General features: G+C 35.5%; 1 protein-coding gene across 2 annotated transcripts in view; it reads right to left on the bottom strand.

The window, feature by feature from the left end:
- LOC136856900 (fasciclin-3) overlaps positions 1 to 22,798 on the bottom strand; it is a 330,073-nt gene that overhangs the window by 5,334 nt on the left and 301,941 nt on the right. For both annotated transcript variants that reach the window (XM_067135125.2, XM_067135126.2), the window contains one exon: positions 18,291 to 18,411. In XM_067135125.2, coding sequence (XP_066991226.2) covers positions 18,291 to 18,411 — 121 coding nt within the window. The remainder of the gene's footprint in view (positions 1 to 18,290; positions 18,412 to 22,798) is intronic.

Raw genomic sequence — 22,798 nt, 5'->3', positions numbered from 1 at the left:
TAATTTTCACCCCAGATTTAAAAGGAACGAAAATGCAATTAGATACAATGAACACTCAGCGTTCTGTACACACATATATAACAACACCACCAATTCATGGACATCACCACAGATTTTAAAATATTACAGATCAAATATACTAGAAAACTATTAATGATATAAAGGATGCAATAGAAATACACATCATTAAAAAAAACAGAAAAACCTCAATGATCACCCACACCTAAAATATCCTCCACTCTCCACTCTACTAAATTAATTGCATATTAGTAAAGCACAACAATTCAAAATCTATTAGTTATATCATTTCTTAATTTACTACTACTCATTAAACAACCCTGAAATAATTTCCAAAACAATTTCAAATAATAATAATAATAATAATAATAATAATAATAATAATAATAATAATAATAATAATAATAATAATAATAATAATAGAGGCCTGTTTCAGGTCTTTCGATTTGACGCTGTATAGGTAACTTGCATGTCTGTGAGGATGGGGCCCTATCTCAGATGAAATCTAATGCTGAGGACTTCAAAACACCCAGCACCCGAGCCATAGGAATTAACTATTGAAAGTTAAAATCCCTCTCCCAATCGGGAATCGAACCCAGGACCCTTTGAACCAAAGGCCAACATGCTAATCACTTAGCTATGGAGCCAGACACTTTTAGTTAATACCACTGCTATAATTTATCACTTTGGAATTGATGAACTATTGTACTTATAAATCTCATAGAAAGTCAGTCGGTTACTGGATGAGGAGAGATAAAATGATTGATTTCTTAGTGAATTTCTGTAGATGTAGTCTGAAGTCCAACCAATCAACTCCAACCTTGACTTTCTTGTCCATCTAGTTTTAAGATGCATTATGACAAGAGAAAATATTCTTGATATCCACACACCTACAAAAATCCATGACCTAGCACTGCATATATTGAAATTATGCCCCAAGGACAAGTTGTTGCTAATAAGTTAGGTACTGGTAGCTGTTCTCTCTGTGTATATAGATTTCAGCAATTCTTATAATTACTAAACAGAAATTACATTCTCTTCTTTATTGGAAATTCTGACATTATATTTTGGAGTGGATCTGCTAGGTGGTCCAATTCTTATAATTACTAAACAGAAATTACATTCTGTTCTTTATTGGAAATTCTGACATTATATTTTGGAGTGGATCTGCTAGGTGGTCCATTATTTGCCTTAGCCAAAGGGTAGTTGCCATACAGTAAATAGATTTACCGCAGTATGAGTCAGTGGATCTGCAAGGTGGTGTTATTTTAATGTAAGACAGATCAGTTTGTAAGTAGATTGATCTAATGCTTATAGACGCTCTTTTAAGATTATCATTAATAGTGATTTTATGCTATGAATATTCTAACATATCACATTCTGAGCTTCATTTTCAAGTATATGGTATAGATTCTCTGTCACAACTTTCAATGTACGGTACTTTTGATATTTGTAAATAAGTGCAAGAGTTGAGGAATGAAAATTTTTTTCCATGAAAAAAGAATGTCTTACTTAACCGGTACAAATTTACTCTGCTTTACATGAAATGATTAATCTACTGACTTTTCTCCACTTTAAGAAATAATCTTTAACTACTACTGCTTTTAAACTATTATATGATTACTATGGCACAGGATTATATGTATTACATCTAACCTACCTCCTGACAGGTTAAAGAGGAATGTTGTGTAAGTAGTCTAGTACACAAACCTAGGCATATTTAAGCCCTGTAATCCAGCAATCCTGATAATACGGTAGCTATTTAAAAAAAATACATTCTGTTCTTTACCCAAATTATCTTTTTCACCTCATATAATTTCCATTTTCCTTTTTCCCATATTAAATTAAAATTCATCTATTAATTAGGCATCTAAAATTATGATGCATTTAAATGTGAAAATAGGCCAACCTTTTCATCATCCATGGTTGTGGGCTGCAAACAAAAGAGAAAAGTAAAACAAGTAGAAATTCAACTCATGACATGTATGCATGTGCTTGTACAGTATTCTATAATACCGGTACTACTAATGACTGAAAGAAAATGAGGGACTAGCAGGTATACAGATGCACCAATATAGTTTACTGAAAATATTCAAAGAGAAATGTTTTGGATAAAGGCAGTTAAATTAATATTGTATTAACATATTTTATTATGAAGGAAACCATTTTTCAATGTTGACTCTGATAGTAATACTTAAAGTTTTCCATTCTATCAAAACATAAATTTTAACACTTAGAACACTATAATATACAGGAAAAAAAGTGTACAGGCATGTTTAATGTTTTAAGTGTTGTAATTCATTTGTTAATCATGATGAGTAAACTCATGTTCTCATCCCAAAATGGTGCAGCTTTTTGATTTCAGGCACACCCCCAGTGGAGGTGAGCTGCATGTACCATTTTAACCACATACAGTACCAGTTCTCCTGCCATTCTAAAATCTCTAGAAATACCAGGAATCAAAACTGGACCTCCAGGGATTGCAGCTGATAGAGCTCAATGTTATGCTAAGGAGACAGACATTATGACAATAATTAATCATTAGTATTTAAATAAAGAATGTAGCTGACACCATTATTCAATTACTATTCAACATATATATACAAAGGAAACAGATGGAGATCAATGACTTACTATGTAAGCACATGTAGATAGAATACACACAAAATAAACATAAATGTTTGGCTGAAGCCTTTGTCATTGAAGGACAGGTGCAGGCTGCAGCCAAAAATTTTGTGACTTAAGGATAACAATCTATGTATCCTCTGCTGCTGCAGCTAAAATTTTGGACTTTCATGTATACTCCACATGAGTTTACATGGCAAGTCACTGCTCACTTCCTGCTTCCAATGCATAAATATATTGCTCTTGTTAGCTTTCTCACCTGAGTCTTTCCATAAACAATGTAGATCCAGATAGAAGAAGTGACTAATACTAACAAAGTATTGAAATTTACCTATGACAACAAATACATTTACAATAAGATACAGAAGTTGAAAATAGAAAAGCAGCTGGAATTGATAAGATTTCTGGGGATATATTAAAGACAATGGTTGGGACATAGAACCATATATGAAATACTTATTTGATTACTGTTTGCATGAAGGCACTATACCAAATGAATGGAGAGTTGCTATAGTAGTCCCTGTGTATAAAGAAAAAGGTGATAAACATAAAGCCAAAAATTATAGGCCAGTCAGTTTGACATGTGTTACATGTAAGCCTTGGGAAAGCATTCTTTCTGATTATAGTAGACATGTTTGCAAAATTAATAACTGGTTTGATAAAAGGCAGTTCGGGTTTAGGAAAGGTTATTCCACTGAAGCTTAACTTGTAGGATTACAGCAAGATATAGCAGATATCTTGGATTTAGGATGTCAAATGGACTGTATCGTGATTGACCTATCTAAGGAATTTGATAAGGTAGATCATGGAAGACTGTTGGCAGAAATTAGTGTAATATTGGACTAGACAAAAAAGTGACTGAATGGGTGGCTATATTTTGAGAAAACAGAACTCACAGAATTAGAGTAGGTGAAGCTTTATCTGATCCTGTAATCATTAAGAGAGGAATTCCTCAAGGCAGTATGATTGGATCTTTATGTTTTCTTATATATATGAACTAGCAAGATACCCGTGCTTCGCTACGGTATTATACTGAAATTTATAATTGAATGCTAATTGTTTTAGATATATAATCCGCCGAAATTCGCGATCTGACTCGTTTTCTGCGAGAATCCGCCAAAATTCGCGATCTGACTCGTTTTCTAATAGATTACGGGATGTTTCCTCACATTTTTCAATCTTTCTTTCCAGCAATCGATTTCGTACTTCCCGGGCTAGGTCCAGATATTCCACCCCGTCAGTTGGGTCCCTAAATCTTTGCCATCTTTTCCTATAAGCGTTTTTAATATGGATCAAATCCTTCAGGAGATCCGGCGTGGTGTCGTCTTAGGTGCCTTGGCAGTACTGAACCCGCGGCCGGACTGCATTCTTAGTCATTACCCGTCCAGGACCATTTTCCAGGGGGGTCCGCACATTTGACAACGGTCCAGAACTATTTATTATTATTATTATTATTATTATTATTATTATTATTATTATTATTATTATTATTATTAAAAGATGTTCTGAACCCCACAGCAAGCTGCAAGATCGCTACTTGGCGGTAAATTACATCTGCTGCCAGTGTCATTGTTACAATGTGACCAGCACCATCGTCGCGCGTAGGCAAGTGTGCGGGATTTCTGGCGATACCAATGACATACTTCCGTGCATTGTTGACCTTATTATAGAGGTGAACAATTTGACGGTCCATCTCATTCCTATTGTTTATTTCAAATGTGTTTAAATTTTTATTTACATGCCAGGAGGATCTACTGTAATCTAAGAACGTTCTCCGAAGGAAAAGATGACTGTTGAAAACCAGCCCAGGAAAGATTAAAAATGATCGGTTTATGATCAGAATAAGTACATCGAAATTATATAGCCTGTTTCCAGTCATTCGACAGGCTCAGGAATGGAATGAATAAAGCCCCATCTAGCAGCGACAATAGGAATTGTGCCGGCTGCCGAAGCACACCTCTGGGGCAATGATCGTTGAATGACAAATGAAATGAAATATTGGACAGTGTTGCTGGAATGAATGATGAGAGAGAAAATCGAAGTATCCGGAGAAAAACCTGTCCCGCCTCCGTTTTGTCCAGCACGAATGTCACATGGAGTGACCGGGATTTGAACCACGGAACCCAGCTGCGAGAGGCCGGCGCGCTGCCGCCTGAGCAACGGAGGCTCCTTAAGTACATTATGAACAGTAAAATCAATTGATCTCACCTCCTTTTACACCCCACCGCCGTTAAGTTTATTTACACCCCCCCCCCCCCAAAAAAAAATAGAAGACGTGTTTCTTTATGTTTAAAAGATATTCCAAACACCAATTTTCACATCTGTTACATTTAGTTTTGAGATATAAGTATCCCCATAAAAATAATTCACTTTATTTTCACTTCCTTTCACATTCCCCTCCCCCCCACCCCGTAAGTGAATTTTCCGGCAAAATATACTTGTTTCCTTAATAGTAAAGGATCTTCTAAATAGTAATTATCACGACTCTAACTTCTTCAGTTTTTGATTTATGTGTCTTCATGAAAGGAATTCAACTCCTTTTCACTCCCGCCCCCCAAACGCGTTTTTCTTTGTTTAAGGAGATTCAAATACCAATTTTCACGTCCGTAACAACTTTAGTTTCTATTAGATGTATGTATTCTCATACAATTAATTCAATTAATTTTTCAATTCTTTCACCCCCCCACCCCCCCCCCCTTCATTGGATTTTCCGAGAATACGTGTTTCTTTACTTTTAAAGCAGATTCCAAAGCAGATTTCACGTCTGTAATATCTTCATTTTTGAGATATCAGTAGCCTAATTAAAAGAATTCAACACCATTTTCAGTCACTTTTACCCCCCCCCCTTCCACCCAAGTGGTATTTCCGAAAGCTGAAAATACACGTTTCTTTATTTTTAATAGAGATAAAAATACCATTTTTCACTTCTGTAACATGTTAAGTTTTTGAGATATACTGTAGAAATTCGCTTTTTAAAATTTCACCCCTTTTTATTTCCCCTTACGTGGAGTTTCCGAAAACAAATCACCTATCTTTCTTTACATTTACAGGAGATTCCAAATACCCACTTTTTACGTCTATAACATTTTACGTTTCTCAGATATTCTGTAGAAAAAAATTCACCCCAGTTTGTCACTCCTGTTTAACCCCCATTAATTGGATTTTCCAAAAACAAAAAAATACGTGTTTCCTTATTTTTAAAGGAGCTCCCATATACAAATTTTCAGTTCCGTAACATTTTCAGTTTCTGAGATATATGTATCCTCATTAAAGGCATTCATCCCATTATTCACCCATTTACACCCCTCCTATTGGGATTTAAAGAAAGCATAAAATACGTGTTCTTGTATTTTTAAAGAAGATTCTAAATACCATTTTTTTACATCTGTAAACTTTTAAAGTTTTAAGATGTAGGCACACTCATTTCAAAAATTTACCCCCCTTTTCACCCTCCATGATTTGGATTTTCCAAAATCAAAAAAATACCTGTTTCTTTATTTTTAAAGTAAATCCCAAATACCAATTTTCAGGTCTGTAATATCTTCAGGTTCTGAAATATAAGTAGCCTCATTAAAGGCATTCAACCGCTTTTTCACCCTTTTCCACCCTTCCAATTGGGATTTTCCGAAAACAAAAAAATACGTGTTTCTTTATTTTTAAAGGAGATTCTAAATGCCAATTTTTACATCTTTAAACTTTAAAAGTTTTGAGATATAGATAGACTCATTTTAAAAATTCACCCCCTTTTCACACCCCCCATTAATTGGATTTTCCAAAAACAAAAAATATGTATTTCTTTATTTTTAAAGGAGATCCTAAACACCAATTTTCAGGTCTGTAATATCTTCAGTTTCTGAGATATAAGTATCCTCATGAAAGTCATTCAACCACGTTTTCACCCCTTTTCACCCCTCCTATTGGGATTTTCCGAGAACAAAAAAATACATGTTTCTTTGTTTTTAATGAAGATTCTAAGTACCAATTTTTACATCTGATAACTTTAAGAGTTTTGAGATATAGATGCACCCATTTTAAAAATTCACCCCCTTTTCACCCTCCCATTAATTGGATTTCCCCCAAACAAAAAAATACATGTTTCTTTATTTTTAAAAGAGATCAAAAGTACCAATTTTCATGTCTGTAATATCTTCAGTTTCTGAGATATAAGTACCGGTATCCCGATTAAAGGCATTCAACCCCTTTTTCACCCTTTTGTGCCCCTCCTATTGGGATTGTCTCAAAACAAAAAAAATACGTGTTTCCTTATTTTTAAAGAAGATTCTAAATACCAATTTTCACATCTGTAAACTTTTAAAGTTTTGAGATATAGACACACTCATTTTAAAATTTCACCCCCCTTTTCACCCCCTTAGCGAGGGAATATCCAAAAATCCTCTCTTAGCGAGCACCTACATCTTAATAGGAATATATCTCCAAAATTTCATTTCTTTATGTCCAGTAGTTTTGGCTCGGCGATGATGAATCAGTCAGTCAGTCAGTCAGTCAGTCAGTCAGTCAGTCAGTCAGGACAAGCTACTTTATATATATAGATTATGTCTCTGCAGGCAGGACCTAGTGTTTACAGTGCTCTATGTCTTCTGGTATAGGCTTGAGCAATTTTGTTACTTTCATTGATCTGTCTGTCTTATTCTTGGCTTTGACAATATGAAAGCGATGTTAGTAATGTCATTCCTTATGCAGCCAGGCCCTGCTATGAATGGTGTGAAAATGTTGCTCATAGGGTCAGTTGGTGTATGCATTTCAGTGTGTGTGGCAGACTGATATGTAGTAGCAACTTCTGGTGCAGTGAGGAAAGCATCAGGAAACTATCTCACTCCTCATTACGCTAGTATGACTCTTCAGTGATGCCTAGGCCATCTATGACAACTGATGGCAGAGCTGTTGAGGATCCAACCAGCCTTAGGGCTGAGGATTGAACATACACACATATATGTAAATGATACAAGTAAAGAAATGGAATCAGAGATAAGGCTTGTAATGGATGATGTTATTCTCTATATAGTAATAAATAATTTACAAGATTGTGAGCAACTGCCAAAAGACCTCAACAATGTTGTGAGATAGATAGCAGGCAATGGTATGATGGTAAAAGGGGATAAATGTCAGGTTATGAGTTTTACTAATAGAAAAAGCTAATATGAGAAGTTTTGTGGTATAACTCAGGGTGCTTCTGCAACAACTCTGAGGTGCTCTGCTTTAGGTCTGGCCTTCTTTACAGCTGAATACTGTGTTCCAGTTTGGTTGAACAGCCTTTATGTTAAGTTGTCAACATCCGACTTTAAAATCAGACTAATCAGACTGACTCCAATCTACTGGCTTCCAGTTCTCAGCAACATCATGCCTCTTCATCGACACAAACAAGCTGCTCTTATTTGAGAATACAAGAAGATCATAGGAAACCCGTATCTGCCTATTCATGAAGACATACCTGATCTCAGAAGGAACCAGCTAAAGTCCAAACATCTACCAATGAGTTATGCCCAGAGAATAACAGTCATTTTGATGCAAATGCCCAGTGGAGAGAAGAATGGAGATTGAACACCAGTCTTAAGCTTTGGTTTTATTTGAAGATAAAAGGATTCAAACCAATTATGGAATCTATGCCAAATCTCTTTATAAGTGGGGCACAATTCCATCTACTTAATGTGACTGAGGTGCTTTTATACAGTCTATTCAGCACAATGTGCCTGAATGCAAGACAAGGGCATATCAATTTTCAGCTGGCACCACCTGCAGTCTTAGAGTGAATCAGTACATTAAAGATCTGAGGCTCGAAGCCCTTCATGTCAAATGTCAGTGCAAACAAACAAACAAACAAACAAACAAACAAACAAACAAACAAACAAACAAACAAACAAACAAACAAACAAACAAACAAACAAACAAACAAACAAACAAACAGGTAGATAGATCAATCACAAAGTGTGCGCACACACACACACACACACACGCGCACACACACACACACACACAGAGAGAGAGAGAGAGGGAAGATAAAAGATATAATTTGAAAGAAGAGGATTGCATTCTATGGGTACGTAATGCGAATGAACCTGGAGAGATTGAACAAAATTCCCTACTTTCTAAACAAGGAAATAAAGGAGGTTTAGTTCATTTGCAACGAATAAGTAAGTCAAATGAAGACATGCAGGAATACAGTCCTCTCAAGAATAAACATTTAGAGTACACCAAACTTTCCAGTAAAAACCTAGGCTGAAAATGGGGTTAGATGGTATGCCATTTCTCATATGCTGATCCTTGATGTGAAACTCTTTTCAAATATGTACCTGTTCAACATAAAGTTCTTTGAGTACCAGCTTGATATTGATATGTTATGAACACCATTTTCTCAAAAGAGATCTGGAGGTCTGCCTTTCATGCTTGCATCTAGAGTTGATTGATCTGCTTTGTGGCAGTGTCTAGAGAACCAGAAAAGATTGTTAGGTTGTCTGCCATGACTAGACAGTTGACTGTCCGGTTCAGGCTGTTACATCTCATTTGACCCCATTTTCAGCCCCCTCATTACTCACTTCTTTGTGCCACTTGCAACAACTTTTTTCAGTACACAGTTGAAGAACAGAGGTAAGAGGCTATCACCCTGCCTAACTCCCATCTTGACTTTCAAGAAATCTGATATCTCTCCTATAAATTTCACTTTTGATATGGTGTTGCTTATGGTCTGATGGATAATGCTGTTATTATGTCATCTAGGCCCATTTCTTTCAGGATTTGGATTATGGAGGTTCGATCGATTGAATCATAAGCTTTCTTGAATTTCTAATTTCTGAGTTCAAAATCAAAAATCAAAATCTCTTTATTTGCAAATGAGGTGTTTACCTCGGTGGCAAATGGTACACTAAAATACATTATTGTCAAGCACTAGATATTAAATTAACAAGAGAATAAAATTTTCCTATAATACAATATTATATAATTTACGCTAACAATTTTTTCTATTAAACACGCAGCTCATCCTTAATAAATTTACATTGTTTACAAAATTCTACTTATAATATCTACTGTACTACTTAAAAATATAGTCATCTGATATACAGTATGTGGAATTACTTCAAATGATATTGTACAACTGGTATAAGATTAAAATTTACATTGCATTTATTTACTTTTTCTTTTCTTTACCCATTCTGGAACCTAAGTAGCATAACGACCTGCTGCGTCTTAACCAGAGCCCCTTTTACCACCAATTTTCAGAGTTCCTGAAGGGCCTTCACAGCTACCGTAGCGGTCCCAGGGCCCTCGAAGTCCCCACTGTACTTCACCCCTACAGGCAGTCCCCTACTTTGGCTGTCCAAACTCCTTAGACCAGGGGATGGAATTAATTCATTCACACACATTTTTTATTTACATTAACCTGAACTGGTCAAATGCCCTCTAACATTTCATTTATTTTCTCTGTTGCTGTTTATTCTCTTCTTGAATATCTGTACAGATTTTGGAAAAGGATCAAACACTACCCCTGGTAAACTGTTCCACTCCTTCACACCCTTCCCAATGAATGAAAATTTACCCCAATCGCTTCTGCTAAAATTCCTTCTAATGTTATATTTGTGGTCAGTCCTGCCGATATAATTATTTTCCAACTGAAGTCTCTCATGGATATCTCCCCATGCTGCTTCTCCTGTATAGGCTCTATATAAACCTATAAGTCTAGTTTTCTCCCTTCTCTTACTTAAAGTTTCCCACCCTAGTTTCTTTAACATTTCTGACACACTACTCTTTCTCCTGAAATCCCCTGTTACAAATCTTGCTGCTTTCCTCTGCACACTATCTATTTCTTTTATTAGGTATTCTTGGTGAGGATCCCAAACACTGTTTGCATATTCCAATAATGGATGAACCATACTTAAGTAACTTATCTCTTTTAATTCTTTGTTGCATCCTTTAAGTAGCCTCATTATGACATGTAACGATCTGTATGCTTTCCCAACAATGTCATCCACATGACCCTTCCAGTGCAAATTACTTTCAAATCTTACACCTAAGTATTTGCACTTGCCATCTTTTGGGATAACTACCCCATCCAAAGTACATTCAAATTCAGTTTTAAAACTCCTATTTGTAAATGTTATAACAGTTGATTTGCCTCCATTAACCTTCATGTTATTCTCTTCAACCCATTGTTGGATACTCACAAGGTCCCTTTGTAATTCTGAACAATCCTCAATGTTGTTTATTTCCCTATAAACAATTATGTCATCTGCATACAATCTTATTTTTGATGTTATATTGTTCCCTAAATCATTTACGTATATTAAGAAAAGTAACGGACCGATTATACTACCCTGTGCAATTCCCTTCCAAACTTTCTCTTCCTGCGATACATTAATTCCTACTTTGACTTTCTGAACCCTTGAATTTAGAAATGTTTTTACCCAACATGTAACCCTTACGTCCAATCCTATTCCCTCCAATTTCTTTAATAATATTCCATGTTCCACTCTATCAAAGGCTTTGGAAAGATCTATGGCTATGCAATCTAACTGGCCTCCTGAATCCAATTGATCTGATATGTCCTGCTGAAATCCCACCAGTTGTGCCTCACAAGAAAATTTCTTTCTAAATCCATACTGGCTCCTCATGAACCAATTTTTATCATCACATATCCCTCTGATGTACTTTGATATTAAACTCTCCAGTATTTTACAAACTATACTGGTCAGGCTGATTGGTCTGTAGTTCTCTGGTTTCCTTTTATCACCCTTTCCTTTATAAATTGGTATTGTTATAGATTCCTTCCATTCCTTTGGTATTACACTATTATTTATGACATAGTCAAAGAGAAATTTTAAATAAGGCACTATGTACCACCCCATTGTCTTTAATACCTCCCCAGTAATTTGATCACTTCCTGCTGCTTTTCCTTGCTGAAGCAGTAGGATTTCTCTGAAAATATCTTCATTTGTGAATGAGAAGCTTCTTGTTTCCCTCTGTGTCTGTCCCTCTGTAACTTCTGTTTCAGTTTCCAACTCCTGACAATCATCTACTGAATCTCTGAATTCCCTACTAAAGAGGTTTGCTTTCTCAGTATCTGTTAAATAGTGTTCACCCCCTTCTCCCACCATTGTAGGAATTTGGATTCCTTTTCCTTTTAGATTCCTGAAATATGAATACAGCCTTTTCCATTTCCCTTTGTGGTCATTACGCTCTTGAAGAATGCCATTCATATAATTCTCTTTTGCTTCCTTTTTCACTCTATTCAGTTCCCTCATTAGCTGTTTTCTACTTTCTCAACTCTCCCTACCTTCTTTGATTTTCCTGTTTACTATTCTACATTTTCTTTTTAATTTTCTTATTTCCCTTGTATAATAAACAGGGTCTGAGGTCATTTTACCCTTCTTAACAGGTACAAATTTCTTCTCTCCTTCCCAAACGATTGCTTTGAATTTAGCCCAAAGTGTATCTACATTACTCCCTTCACTTATCCAACAATTGAATTGTGATTTAAGGTAAGTCCCAAATTCATCAACTTTAGTTTTTCTGTACAATTTCTTGTCTTGTGTGACCCTCTTATTAAGCCTTTTTGGTACCAGTCCTACATCCATTATTACAGCCTTATGGTCACGTATTCCTATTAGATAGGAAAGGATAGATTTAAGATTGATGATTTTTTACTACATGAATGCCCTTTCCTAAAGCCTCCTTGATATTTTCCTAGTTCCTGATCCAATTATTCTTCTGCTCTGATTCATAGGACTTTTGACAGGGTTTTGTAAGTTTATTATTTAGCATATGACTACATCACTAAAAATTAATATTTAAAATTATCTCATAATTACAAACTAATATCCAAGACACAAATGTAAGTTATTCAAAGGAGTGAAATACCACAGTGATTACTGAAATCTATTTTGTCATCTTTCTTAAGTAGGGGTGGGGGTGAATCATGGGTGATGTCCAGTCATTTAGAAGTTCCAAAGTTCCTTAGTATCCCAAAATCTTGGAAATTATATCAGTGATATTCTGTATTGCCTTGTCACCTGCTCACTTCTAGAGTTCAGCAACTATCAAGACACATGGTGCCTTATTATTTTTCAGTGACTGTATGATCTGTCTAATATGTACTTTTATTGGTGAGGTGAGTCTGTGTTGGTTTATATGTTTTCTTCAAAAGTGAATGTCAATTCTTAAGCTCCACAGTTAAGTAGGGACTCAAATTATTTTGCCAGAATCTGGAAATTTTCCCTGTCATTATATGCAACTCTACCATCTTGGTCCTTGAAGTGCAGGCTTGGAGGAGAGTATTTTCTGAGGTTGTATTTGACAGTTCTGTAGAAACCTTTTGTGCTGTTGTTCTTAAAATCTTGTTCAACTCATTTCTGTCAAAGTCACATCTCACTACATGGATGTTTTTGCAGCATATTTCCTCGCATCCAGTAAATTCTTCCATTTATCTTGGTTCTTCTGTGATTTCATCTCTGCCAGGTAAGCTGTATATTATTACTTCATCAGATTCATTTGGTATACCAGGCTGTTCCTTCATTTCCATTCACTGAACTATTTGCTGTTCTCAGTTGCTCTGAGTTCTCTGAGTGAACACTTGGTTTGATCTTAGCTTTCTTTATCAAACCTAAAAACATTCTCATTTGCACCTTCCTGGTGTTTCTTGGAAGAATTCTAACTCTGATCTTGGACAGATAGTAATCTGAGTCTAGATTAGCACTAACTAGAACTTCCACATTCTGAATTTCTTGCTCTGCTTTTCATGCAATAGCCACATGGTCAAATTGAAATTCTACCAAGGTTGGGATTTGGTGATGTCCATGCCTTTTGTTTTCTGGGCATGTGTTTGAAAGTGATGGATTTCATAACTAAATTGAATGCTTTGCAGAGGTCCATGAATCTTTCTCCATTGCAGTTAGTTCTTAGGTGAGCTGCGTAGTTTCCTACAATGCTTTGGAAACATCTTTCTTCGCTGAGCTGGGCATTCAAATTCACCATCTAGATCAGGGCCTCTCAGGGTGCATGCGCGTGGTGCATGCCCTGTGCACGGTGCAAAAGACGACTTGGCTTGGTTGACCAGAGTGCAGACCCCCCACTCCTCGATTTGGAGCAATAGCGTTTACTTTCTCTTTCCTCACGCCTGTCTCGCTCGCTCCGCCTGTCTCCCTCTGGCCCACTTGCGCTGTAGTGCTCCAAATCCTGGCTGAGTTGAGCCGAGCATAGCCGAGTAGAGCTGAGCTTAGCCGAGTAGCCCAGAGACAAAGCATTGATCCGAGTCATGCTGAGCGGCACCGATGCACAGTGCATGAGGCTCTTGCGCCTCGATCTGCACGCGTGAGATTTTGGGCGTTTGAGAGGCCCTGATCTAGATGATTGTATGCTTTTAAGAAATTTTAGATACATTCCCAAAATGTATCAGTTTCATGTGCTTCCTTGTTATTTCTTTTTACAAGTGACTTGCCGTCGCACCGACACAGATAGGTCTTACGGCGATGATGGGATACGAAAGGGCTAGGAGTTGGAAGGAAGTGGTCACGGTCTTTATTAAGGAACAGCCCCAGTATTTGCCTGGTGTGAAAATAAACCACGGAAAACCATCTTTCTTGTTCTCCTGGTTAATCAGTGTATGCATGTTCACGATTGTGTAAACACTGTTATTGTTGTTGTCTTTGTCATCTACTCATATCCAACTTTGGTGAAGTATACTGTTTACAATTGGTATCGGATATAACAAGTTTGTTACTTTCCTTGGACTGTCTTAGTTTCTTCTTAGTTTCTTCTTTGGCATCGAAAAATTGAAAGTGACTGAAGTGTGAGTGACACTGACAATATCATTCATTATAGACTACAGCTAGTTTGTAAAATCGATCGATCGATCGATCAATCAATCAATCAATCAATCAATCAATCAATCAATCAATCATCTGAATTTAGGGCTCTCACCCAGGTGGCAGATTCCCTATCAATTGTTTACCTAGCTGTTACTTAAACATTTTCAAAGAAGTTGGAAATTTGCACAAAATTTCCCTTAGTAATTTATTCCAATGCGTTGCTCCTCATCCTATAAATAAATATTTGCCCCAATTTGTCCTCTTGAATTCCAACTTTATCTTCATATTATGATCTTTCCTACTTTTAAAAGCTCCACTCAAGCTTATTAATCTACTAATGTTATTCCACGCCATATCTCCACTGACAGCTTGAAACATACCACATAGTCAAGCATCTCATTTCCTTACTCCCAAGTTTTCTCAGCCCAAAGTTTGTAACATTTTCAAACACTACTCCTTTGTTGGAAGTCATCCAGAACAAATCGTGCTACTTTCCTTTGGATCTGTTCCAGTTCTCATGTCAAGTAGTCCTGCTGTGGGTCCCATACACTGGAACCATATACTAATTGGGGCTTACCAGAGACTTATAAATCCTATCCTTTACATCCTTACTACAACCCCTAAATACTCTCATAACCATGTGAAGAGATTTGTAATCTTTCTTAACAACCTCGTTACTCCAAGCATAAAGTTATAATAATATTATTTGTTTAAATGTCTGTCATTTTAGTTGTTTAAAGTCATATTCTGGTTATATTTCGCTTGAAAAAAAGTACTGTTATGTGAATGTGATGTCCGATGTTGTTTGGAGCTTGAGCCTCAAAGTTTATACTGATTGTATCTTGTCTGAGTTTACATCACTAGTTTTAGAATAACTTCCTTTAAACTAAGACTTGCAGTGCGATTATTTAAGTCTGCTGGAATGTCACCCTTGTTAAGAGACAAGGAAATACCACAAAGGATTATCTTCTTGTGCTTTAGCTCTTGCGACTCGTGACCACTTCAGCTAGTGCCTAAATTACCCTCCTCCCCTCACCTTTCGTAAAAATTGAATAATAATAATAATAATAATAATAATAATAATAATAATAATAATAATAATAATAATAATAATAATAGTACCGGGTGGTACACCTCCACGCCGCTAATTCAAACTTTGCGCCAGTTGAAACTCCTCTTCAGGAGGAAGTCTGAACTTTATCTACTGTGTTAATTCTCAAGTTTCTCAGAAGATGTCCCTACTTGTAAATTTTGAAGTTTCTGAACTGGGTCGTTTTCGATGTATTTTGTTTTGCCTGTAGTAAGAAGTGTGGACATTCTCTTCCAGATGGCACTACTGAAGGACTACAATTATGCACCCTAGTGCGAAGTGAAAGAACTGTGTTTTTGGAGAAATTTTGAATTCATGAGTTTGTTCTTTGTTAAATTTCTTTCAGTTATTGTTTAAGTTGGCAATATTAACCCTTTCTTTCCGCCAGTTTTGAATTCGACCAATAAGGAATTTCTGTAATTAATTTTCCACCAATAATGTGTTTCTTCTTCATCTAGTGTAGGGGTTTTCGTTGTTAACCAATAAATGATTGTGGGAGGGTGTTCTCATTCCTGAAACGCCTCGAACTTTCCACGAGGGTATATAAACTGCTGATTTTCGGGTCTCCGGGCCACTTCAGTAACATCTATCAGTGTGTAAAGTACGTAGCAGGGGGCGGGAAGCGCCTCTTTCTTCAGGCAGCAGTTCAACCACCAGGTAATGGCCGTTTAATAACTTCTTTTCTTGCTAGCTCAGCAGTTTAACTCTCGGGACAGGTCCAAAGCCTTGTTACCATGTAACGTTCCCTAAAATGTAAAGACACTTGGTATCTATTCTATCTTTTTTGGGATAGAGAGTGCTTAACCCTCTCGAGCTCCCACTCATATTGTGTTGAGGTGAACTTATTTTCTCAACCGTTTCTTCCTTAACGTAATGTAAATTGTCTCCTTCTATAAGTCACCTCTTTAGTATGGGATTAGCCCTTGCATTAGCGGCCTAGCGCCAAGTAGGTTTTAGTAAAGTATATTAGGAGTGCAGTTTCGCCTCCACTCAAGTTGGTATTGTGGAGGCTATGTAATAATTCTTTTTCTTCACTGAACAGGCCTCAGTAGGTTGGGTATTTTTACCCCTGTTTTAAAGTACTCGGAGGACAGCTTAAAAGTAGAGTTTGGTGTGGCCATTGATAGGCTTGAACTTTGAAAGCGGGTTGCTCTTTCTTAAATTTGGTTTCTGTGTGCCTCGAGGAGGCTTTACTGTGTAATGGGGAGCAAGAGCTCCTGGGCATGATTGGGGTCTTCTGCCCCTTTGTTGAATCTTGTATATAGTAAAGTTGGGCTAATTGCTCAAGAATTATGTGTCTGGCTCTCGGAGCCCAGATCTTGTAACACTGTAATTGTACATTTTCAAATTAGTGCCTTTGCTACTCTGTACCTGCCATTCTTGTTATTACTTGATTTTGCAAAGAAAATATAACCTTGTTAAATTTTATCTTAACTTTAATTTCGTATTTTTAGACCTGTTCACCCCCGCACCTTCTTTCACCTCTGCTAAATCCACCAAACCACGGTAACAATAATAATAATAATAATAATAATAATAATAATAATAATAATAATAATAATAATAATAATAATAATAATAATAATAATAATAATAATAATAATAATAATGTTATTAGTTTTATGTCCGACTAACTACTTTTATGGTTTTTGGAGATGCCGAGGTGCCAGAATTTAGTCCCAGAGGAGTTCTTTTACATGCCAGTAAATCAACCAACACAAGAGTGACGTATTTCAGCACCTTCAAATACCACCGGACTGAGCCAAGATCGATGTAAAAATTTAAACAGAGACCATTTTCAAGGCTTCATAGTTACATTAACAGTGATAGAGCTGATATATGGATACCCAAAGAAAGTGTTAAATTAAGAAATTGTGTTAAAGAACTCAGAGAGGAATGTTGCTCTACCAAAGGAAAAATCCTCTTCTGCAAAGTGTGTGAAGTTAAAATAAGTGCTATAAAGCATTTTAATGTCCAGTAGAATAGCAATACTGACAGACACAAAAATGCTGAGATGAATGGGGAATAAGTAGTGCAGTATTTATCTTTTCTTTCTATATTGCACTTCGAATAAATATTTTGTGTACATGGAACATTCTTAATTTCGATAACTAATACGAGTTTCATGGTTTGCAGGAACAGCAATTGAGATAGTGCATTTCCTATTTTCACAATAGGCACATTCTGGAGTTGGACTTTAATTAAGGCTATGGCTGCTTCCTTCCCACTCCTAGCCCTTTCCTATACCATCGTCAACATAAGATCCATCTGTGTCATTGCAACGTAAAGCAAATTGTAAAAAGAAAGAAGTAGTGCAATAAGATTGTATAATGAATTGTATCTTTATTTAAAAGAACTAGTGGCAAAAGTCATTCGCTGTAAGTATATATGTTTGGTCACATTTTGCATTTTTGGGTCATATTTAGCTATTTTTAAGAGTATATTTGCCTGCATATTTGGGTGATTTTTAGGTCCTAAGCATCCAAACCCTATATATCACTCTTAATTTTCCCAGCAGATCTTTTCAGTGATGGCTACAATACATATAACAGCTGATGGTTAAACAATTGTGGATCCAAACAGCCTAGGCTGGACTCAACATGCACTATTATTGCAACTGAATTAAGATCATTCTTCCTTCTATAGCACTCTCCTCATTCAATACCTTTATATACATAACACTGTAAATGTAAATAAAAATTAATTGTTTGTAATCACCTGAATAAAAGTAATAGGAATCTTACCCGTGTCATTTCTGTGTCATCTCCCACTTTGTCACTCTTCTTCTTGAAAATATTTGTTAACTTGTTCTTGGGCTTTTTTGATCTCTGTGTGGGTCCATGATCTGCACTCTCTGTGTCACTGCTGCAATAGTTCATAAAATAAAGTGAATATAGATTTACATATTTATTATAAGAATGTATAACAATCAACCAAAAAGAAAATCAACAAGAGTAATAAAGTAACATAAAGTAGACTGACTAATAAATGGAAATGTGAGAAAAGTGTCATAGATGTACCATGATAATGAGAAAAGCTTGAAGTGAAATAAATATTTTTGTATGTATGACTAACAATTCTGTTAGAAATGATAAGTACAATGAAAACAAAACTAAGTTTTTATATGTGTAATGGAAAGACAATAAAAAATATATGAATATATAGTTAAAGGCTTGAAGTTTCATTTGTATGAGCATACAACTAATTTTTTAAAGAATGCAGGAATTAAGTACTTACGAGAGTCAACATCTCTTATACAAGATGTATATGAGACTCACACCTGAACTTTCATAGTAATACAAATACAGTAATACTTTTAAAACAGAACATTCACACAGTATAAATTACTCAAGAAATAAATAATAATTAAATTAATAAAGACAGATATGACTGATGTTGTTCAAACTGAATGGTCATAAGTCCCAACAGTACAACAATTTACCTAGATGTAGGATTTTACTCTTGATGTGAACAGATTTTATATTTACTCATGACTTGATTTGACACTTGTTTGTTCTTTTCCATTACTTAGATTGAATATTTAACTGATCCAGTATAGTAACTGAAAGGATTAAATATTTTTACCAGTTTTCCTTTTACCTCATGCAAGTAAATCAGCTTCAAACTGAGCCAAACACTTATAAATACCTTCAGTTCTATTTCAAGATTATATATTCTTTGTAAACATTCCACTAACCTCATAAGTGTCAGAAAGTAATATTTCATCATTGTATGCATCAATGAGCAGCAAGTTATGCATGTATCAAATTTGGCTACCCGGATATCATTAAATAATACATGCTGATATGTGTAAAATAAAACTTGATTTCCTTTTTTTGTTAGTTCACAACTAAGTTTAAAAAGTATGCAACAACAATAAATCACTGACTATGTAACCACCACTGCACTATCATTAATATAAGGGAGACCAATCTGGCAAGTTTTTTTCTGATTTTGTCTTGACATGAAATTGATAGCTAAAGCATATTTACATAGGTGGGGTCTAAATGAATGCCACTTTAAGTATAATCTACACAGGACAGATTCAATGTTACTCTGAACTCCAGAAAAGATTCATAAAAAGCAGCATCAATATTCTATCACATTTTTCTAACATTTTGGACATTTTGTCTGTAGGCTTTGAGAATGTAAAGAACATGATGAAGCACTCATTTACAAAATGAGATTACAATTGCTTTAAAGCTTGTAAAATCTAAAGAATATTATTCTTCAGCTTTTTGTCAATATATATATTCATGTACCTACCTTTGTTTGAGTATAATTCTTTGCAGGTTTACCAGAAATTTGTCTCTTGCTTTACTTGTTATCTCCTAAGGATTTTACATAAAAGAAACATTATAACTGCAATTCTCACTATATTAAAATTTAAATTTAAAAAATAATTACCTCCTCTTTACTTTCAAACTTATTTTATGGTTCAAGTAATCTATAATACTTGAAGATAATGTGGTTAATCACAAGTATTCCAGTTATGGTACACACTCATAGAGGATAATTTGTAACCCATATATGAATGAGTATGTCTCTGAACTTGTTGGGTTGGAGGGTGGGGGCATGATAGCTAGTATGTCAAATCACCACTGGCTTTTCATTGAAGGAGCCACACTATGAATTCCAATGTATGCAGGATGTAAAAAATGAAATGTTACATCGATGTGTTTCAGATTCTAAGTAAAATGGGAAGTCTTGTGCCTATGATCATGATGTGCTTGCTCCTGATAGTAGTTTGGAGGAGATGTTACTTTTCTTTACATACAAATTCCATACATTATGACTACATGAATAAATGTATAATAAAAGAGGTTATTTGAATAAAACAGGTGTAGAGATGATTCAAATTTGAAGACTGTTCCAAGTAAACCTGCCTGTTTGAAGCAATTGAAAATGAAAACCTACAACCTGTTTTCCAGTCAGTGACCAGGACAGGGATGGAATGACTGAAGCCCCATCTTGCGGCGAGGATAGGAACTGTGCCGGCTGCCGAAGCCTGTTGCACTCCTCTGGGGCAGTGATTGATGACTGACAGATGAAATGAAATGATACTGGAGAGTGTAACTGGAACGAAAGATGACAGGGAAAACTGGAGTACCTGGAGAAAAACCTGTCCTGCCTCTGCTTTGTCCAGCACAAATCTCACATGGAGTGACCAGGATTTGAACCACGGAACCCAGCAGTGAGAGGCCGACGTGCTGCCATCTGAGCCATGGAGGCTTTGTTTGAAGCAATTACATTCTTTTAAAGGGCTTTTCCCTTCCCTAATTTTGAAAAAAATAACTTCCTCACCACTTTCCTCCTTTTTTTTAAGTAATCACTGTAACCCCTTTGTATAAATCTATCAGGGTAAGTACAGATGATGATCATGTGGAGTAAAAGTGTTAAATGTGATGGCCAGCAAAAATAAAAAGTTTAGTATCTACCTAGTCGGCCTGCACGAGTATTTACATATTGAGTTCTTCATTATTTCACACATTTGAACAATTTCCAAATTACATTCATTTAGACTGATATTATTAGGAATAATTTTTATAAAAAAATAAAATGGAATATGAAAAAGAACATAGCACATGATATATTTGGTCTCAAACTATTACTGAAAAAAATTAGTATGCTTACATGAATTTCTAACAACTAACCTGTTAAAATTCCTCATATTTCTTTTCACAGAACTCTCCACTTCCACAAACATTGTCAGTCTACTGTAAAATACATACATAAATAACCACAATTCATGCAAGGTTAGTACCAGTACCATAATCCAAAAGCAAACTTACCAACACAGTACATTTCCTTCAACTGCATGCTACCATTATTAATTAATTTTCTGCACATTTTAAACCAGAGAAAAATCCAAACGTTATAATGAAAAATATGCATACAATTTCAAACAGAAGAACATGCGATAGAGACAATAAGAATAGATAGTGAGGCATATTGGTCTTGAATAGAAAAAAAGATGCACCTTCCAGTGTGGATTCCACTTAGATACAATGAATCGAAGTACCATGCACAAAATGCTAGTATAAAATAAATAACAGTTCTAAAAATCTTCAATCTTCTTCTGTGATTTATATGAGATAATGCTCATGGGTAAACTGTCTGAAGTCTATCAGATATTCATAGATATTAAGGCAACACTCTGGAGATAAAAATATTTTTTTTACCTAATGCATCAATTTTCACAAAACTTTGTGGGAATGTCACTTACATAAAAGTAGAGATATCATGAACATTTCATTCATTAATAGTTTTTCCAAATTTTTTTGAAATTTAAGAAATGTTTATTCCATTTTATTCATGAAATTTAATGAACATGTTAATTTAAATGTGTAATTAGATAAATAATACTTCTTTTAAAAGCACTACATATAATTTTTTTTGTACATAATGTATATAAGGAGATATATCATACTAAAGTTTGTGTAATTTTTATGTTCTGTTCAAGTGATGTTGTCTTCCTGATTCATTACCTAAAAGTCACCAGAACTGTATGTTTTTCTTTCCCTTCCTTTCTTAGCAGCTTCTGTATGAATACTGGTAAATCTGGAAGCTTGTCTCTTCTTCTTCTCCTTCTCCAAAGAACGGAAAATGATTCACCTTCATTTTGTTTTTCACAATGCAACCTTTCCTGAGTCGAAGTTATGAGGACTGTAGTTTCTGTCATGTCATGATTGTTAGGCATAGGTGCAGGACTTACATGGCTTGAAGTTGATGTGACACTTTCCCTGATGAGAACAATCTGATTCCGATAACATTTCATGATCTTTTGTCCCTGATTTCTTCAATGGAGACTCCTGTTCGGTAATAGCTGATCTCCATCTCTCTCTCCTATCAAAAGTTCAGCAATTTGTCGCTTAGCCAAGGCTGATTTATGTTTATGAATATTGTTTATTCCCTTGAATACAAGCTATCAATTATTACAGCACACTGTCCTTCAATAATAACAGTATCTTGATACACAACTACAAGACGTTACAGGCGCGAGTACTTCACAAAAGTAAGCAGACTGGCTACCACCACAGAACCCGCAAAAAGGATTAAACATACAAGAATAACAAAACTTATAGTTGTCAGCACTATTGTAGTACCATCAGGAATACCAATACAAGCATAAAATGTTGCTCAATGACAGTCAAGTACTGAAATATTGGTCCGTAACAGGCTTTATAAATTCTTTCAGAAATATGGTGGATTTTACAGCTTGAGTCTGTATAAATATATTGGGAGAGGGGAC

The sequence above is a fragment of the Anabrus simplex genome, chromosome 1, assembly GCF_040414725.1.
Source record: "Anabrus simplex isolate iqAnaSimp1 chromosome 1, ASM4041472v1, whole genome shotgun sequence".
Classification (NCBI taxonomy): Eukaryota; Metazoa; Arthropoda; class Insecta; order Orthoptera; family Tettigoniidae; genus Anabrus; species Anabrus simplex.
Note: the sequence above shows the minus strand (reverse complement) of the source record. Positions and strands in the feature narration are given on the sequence as shown.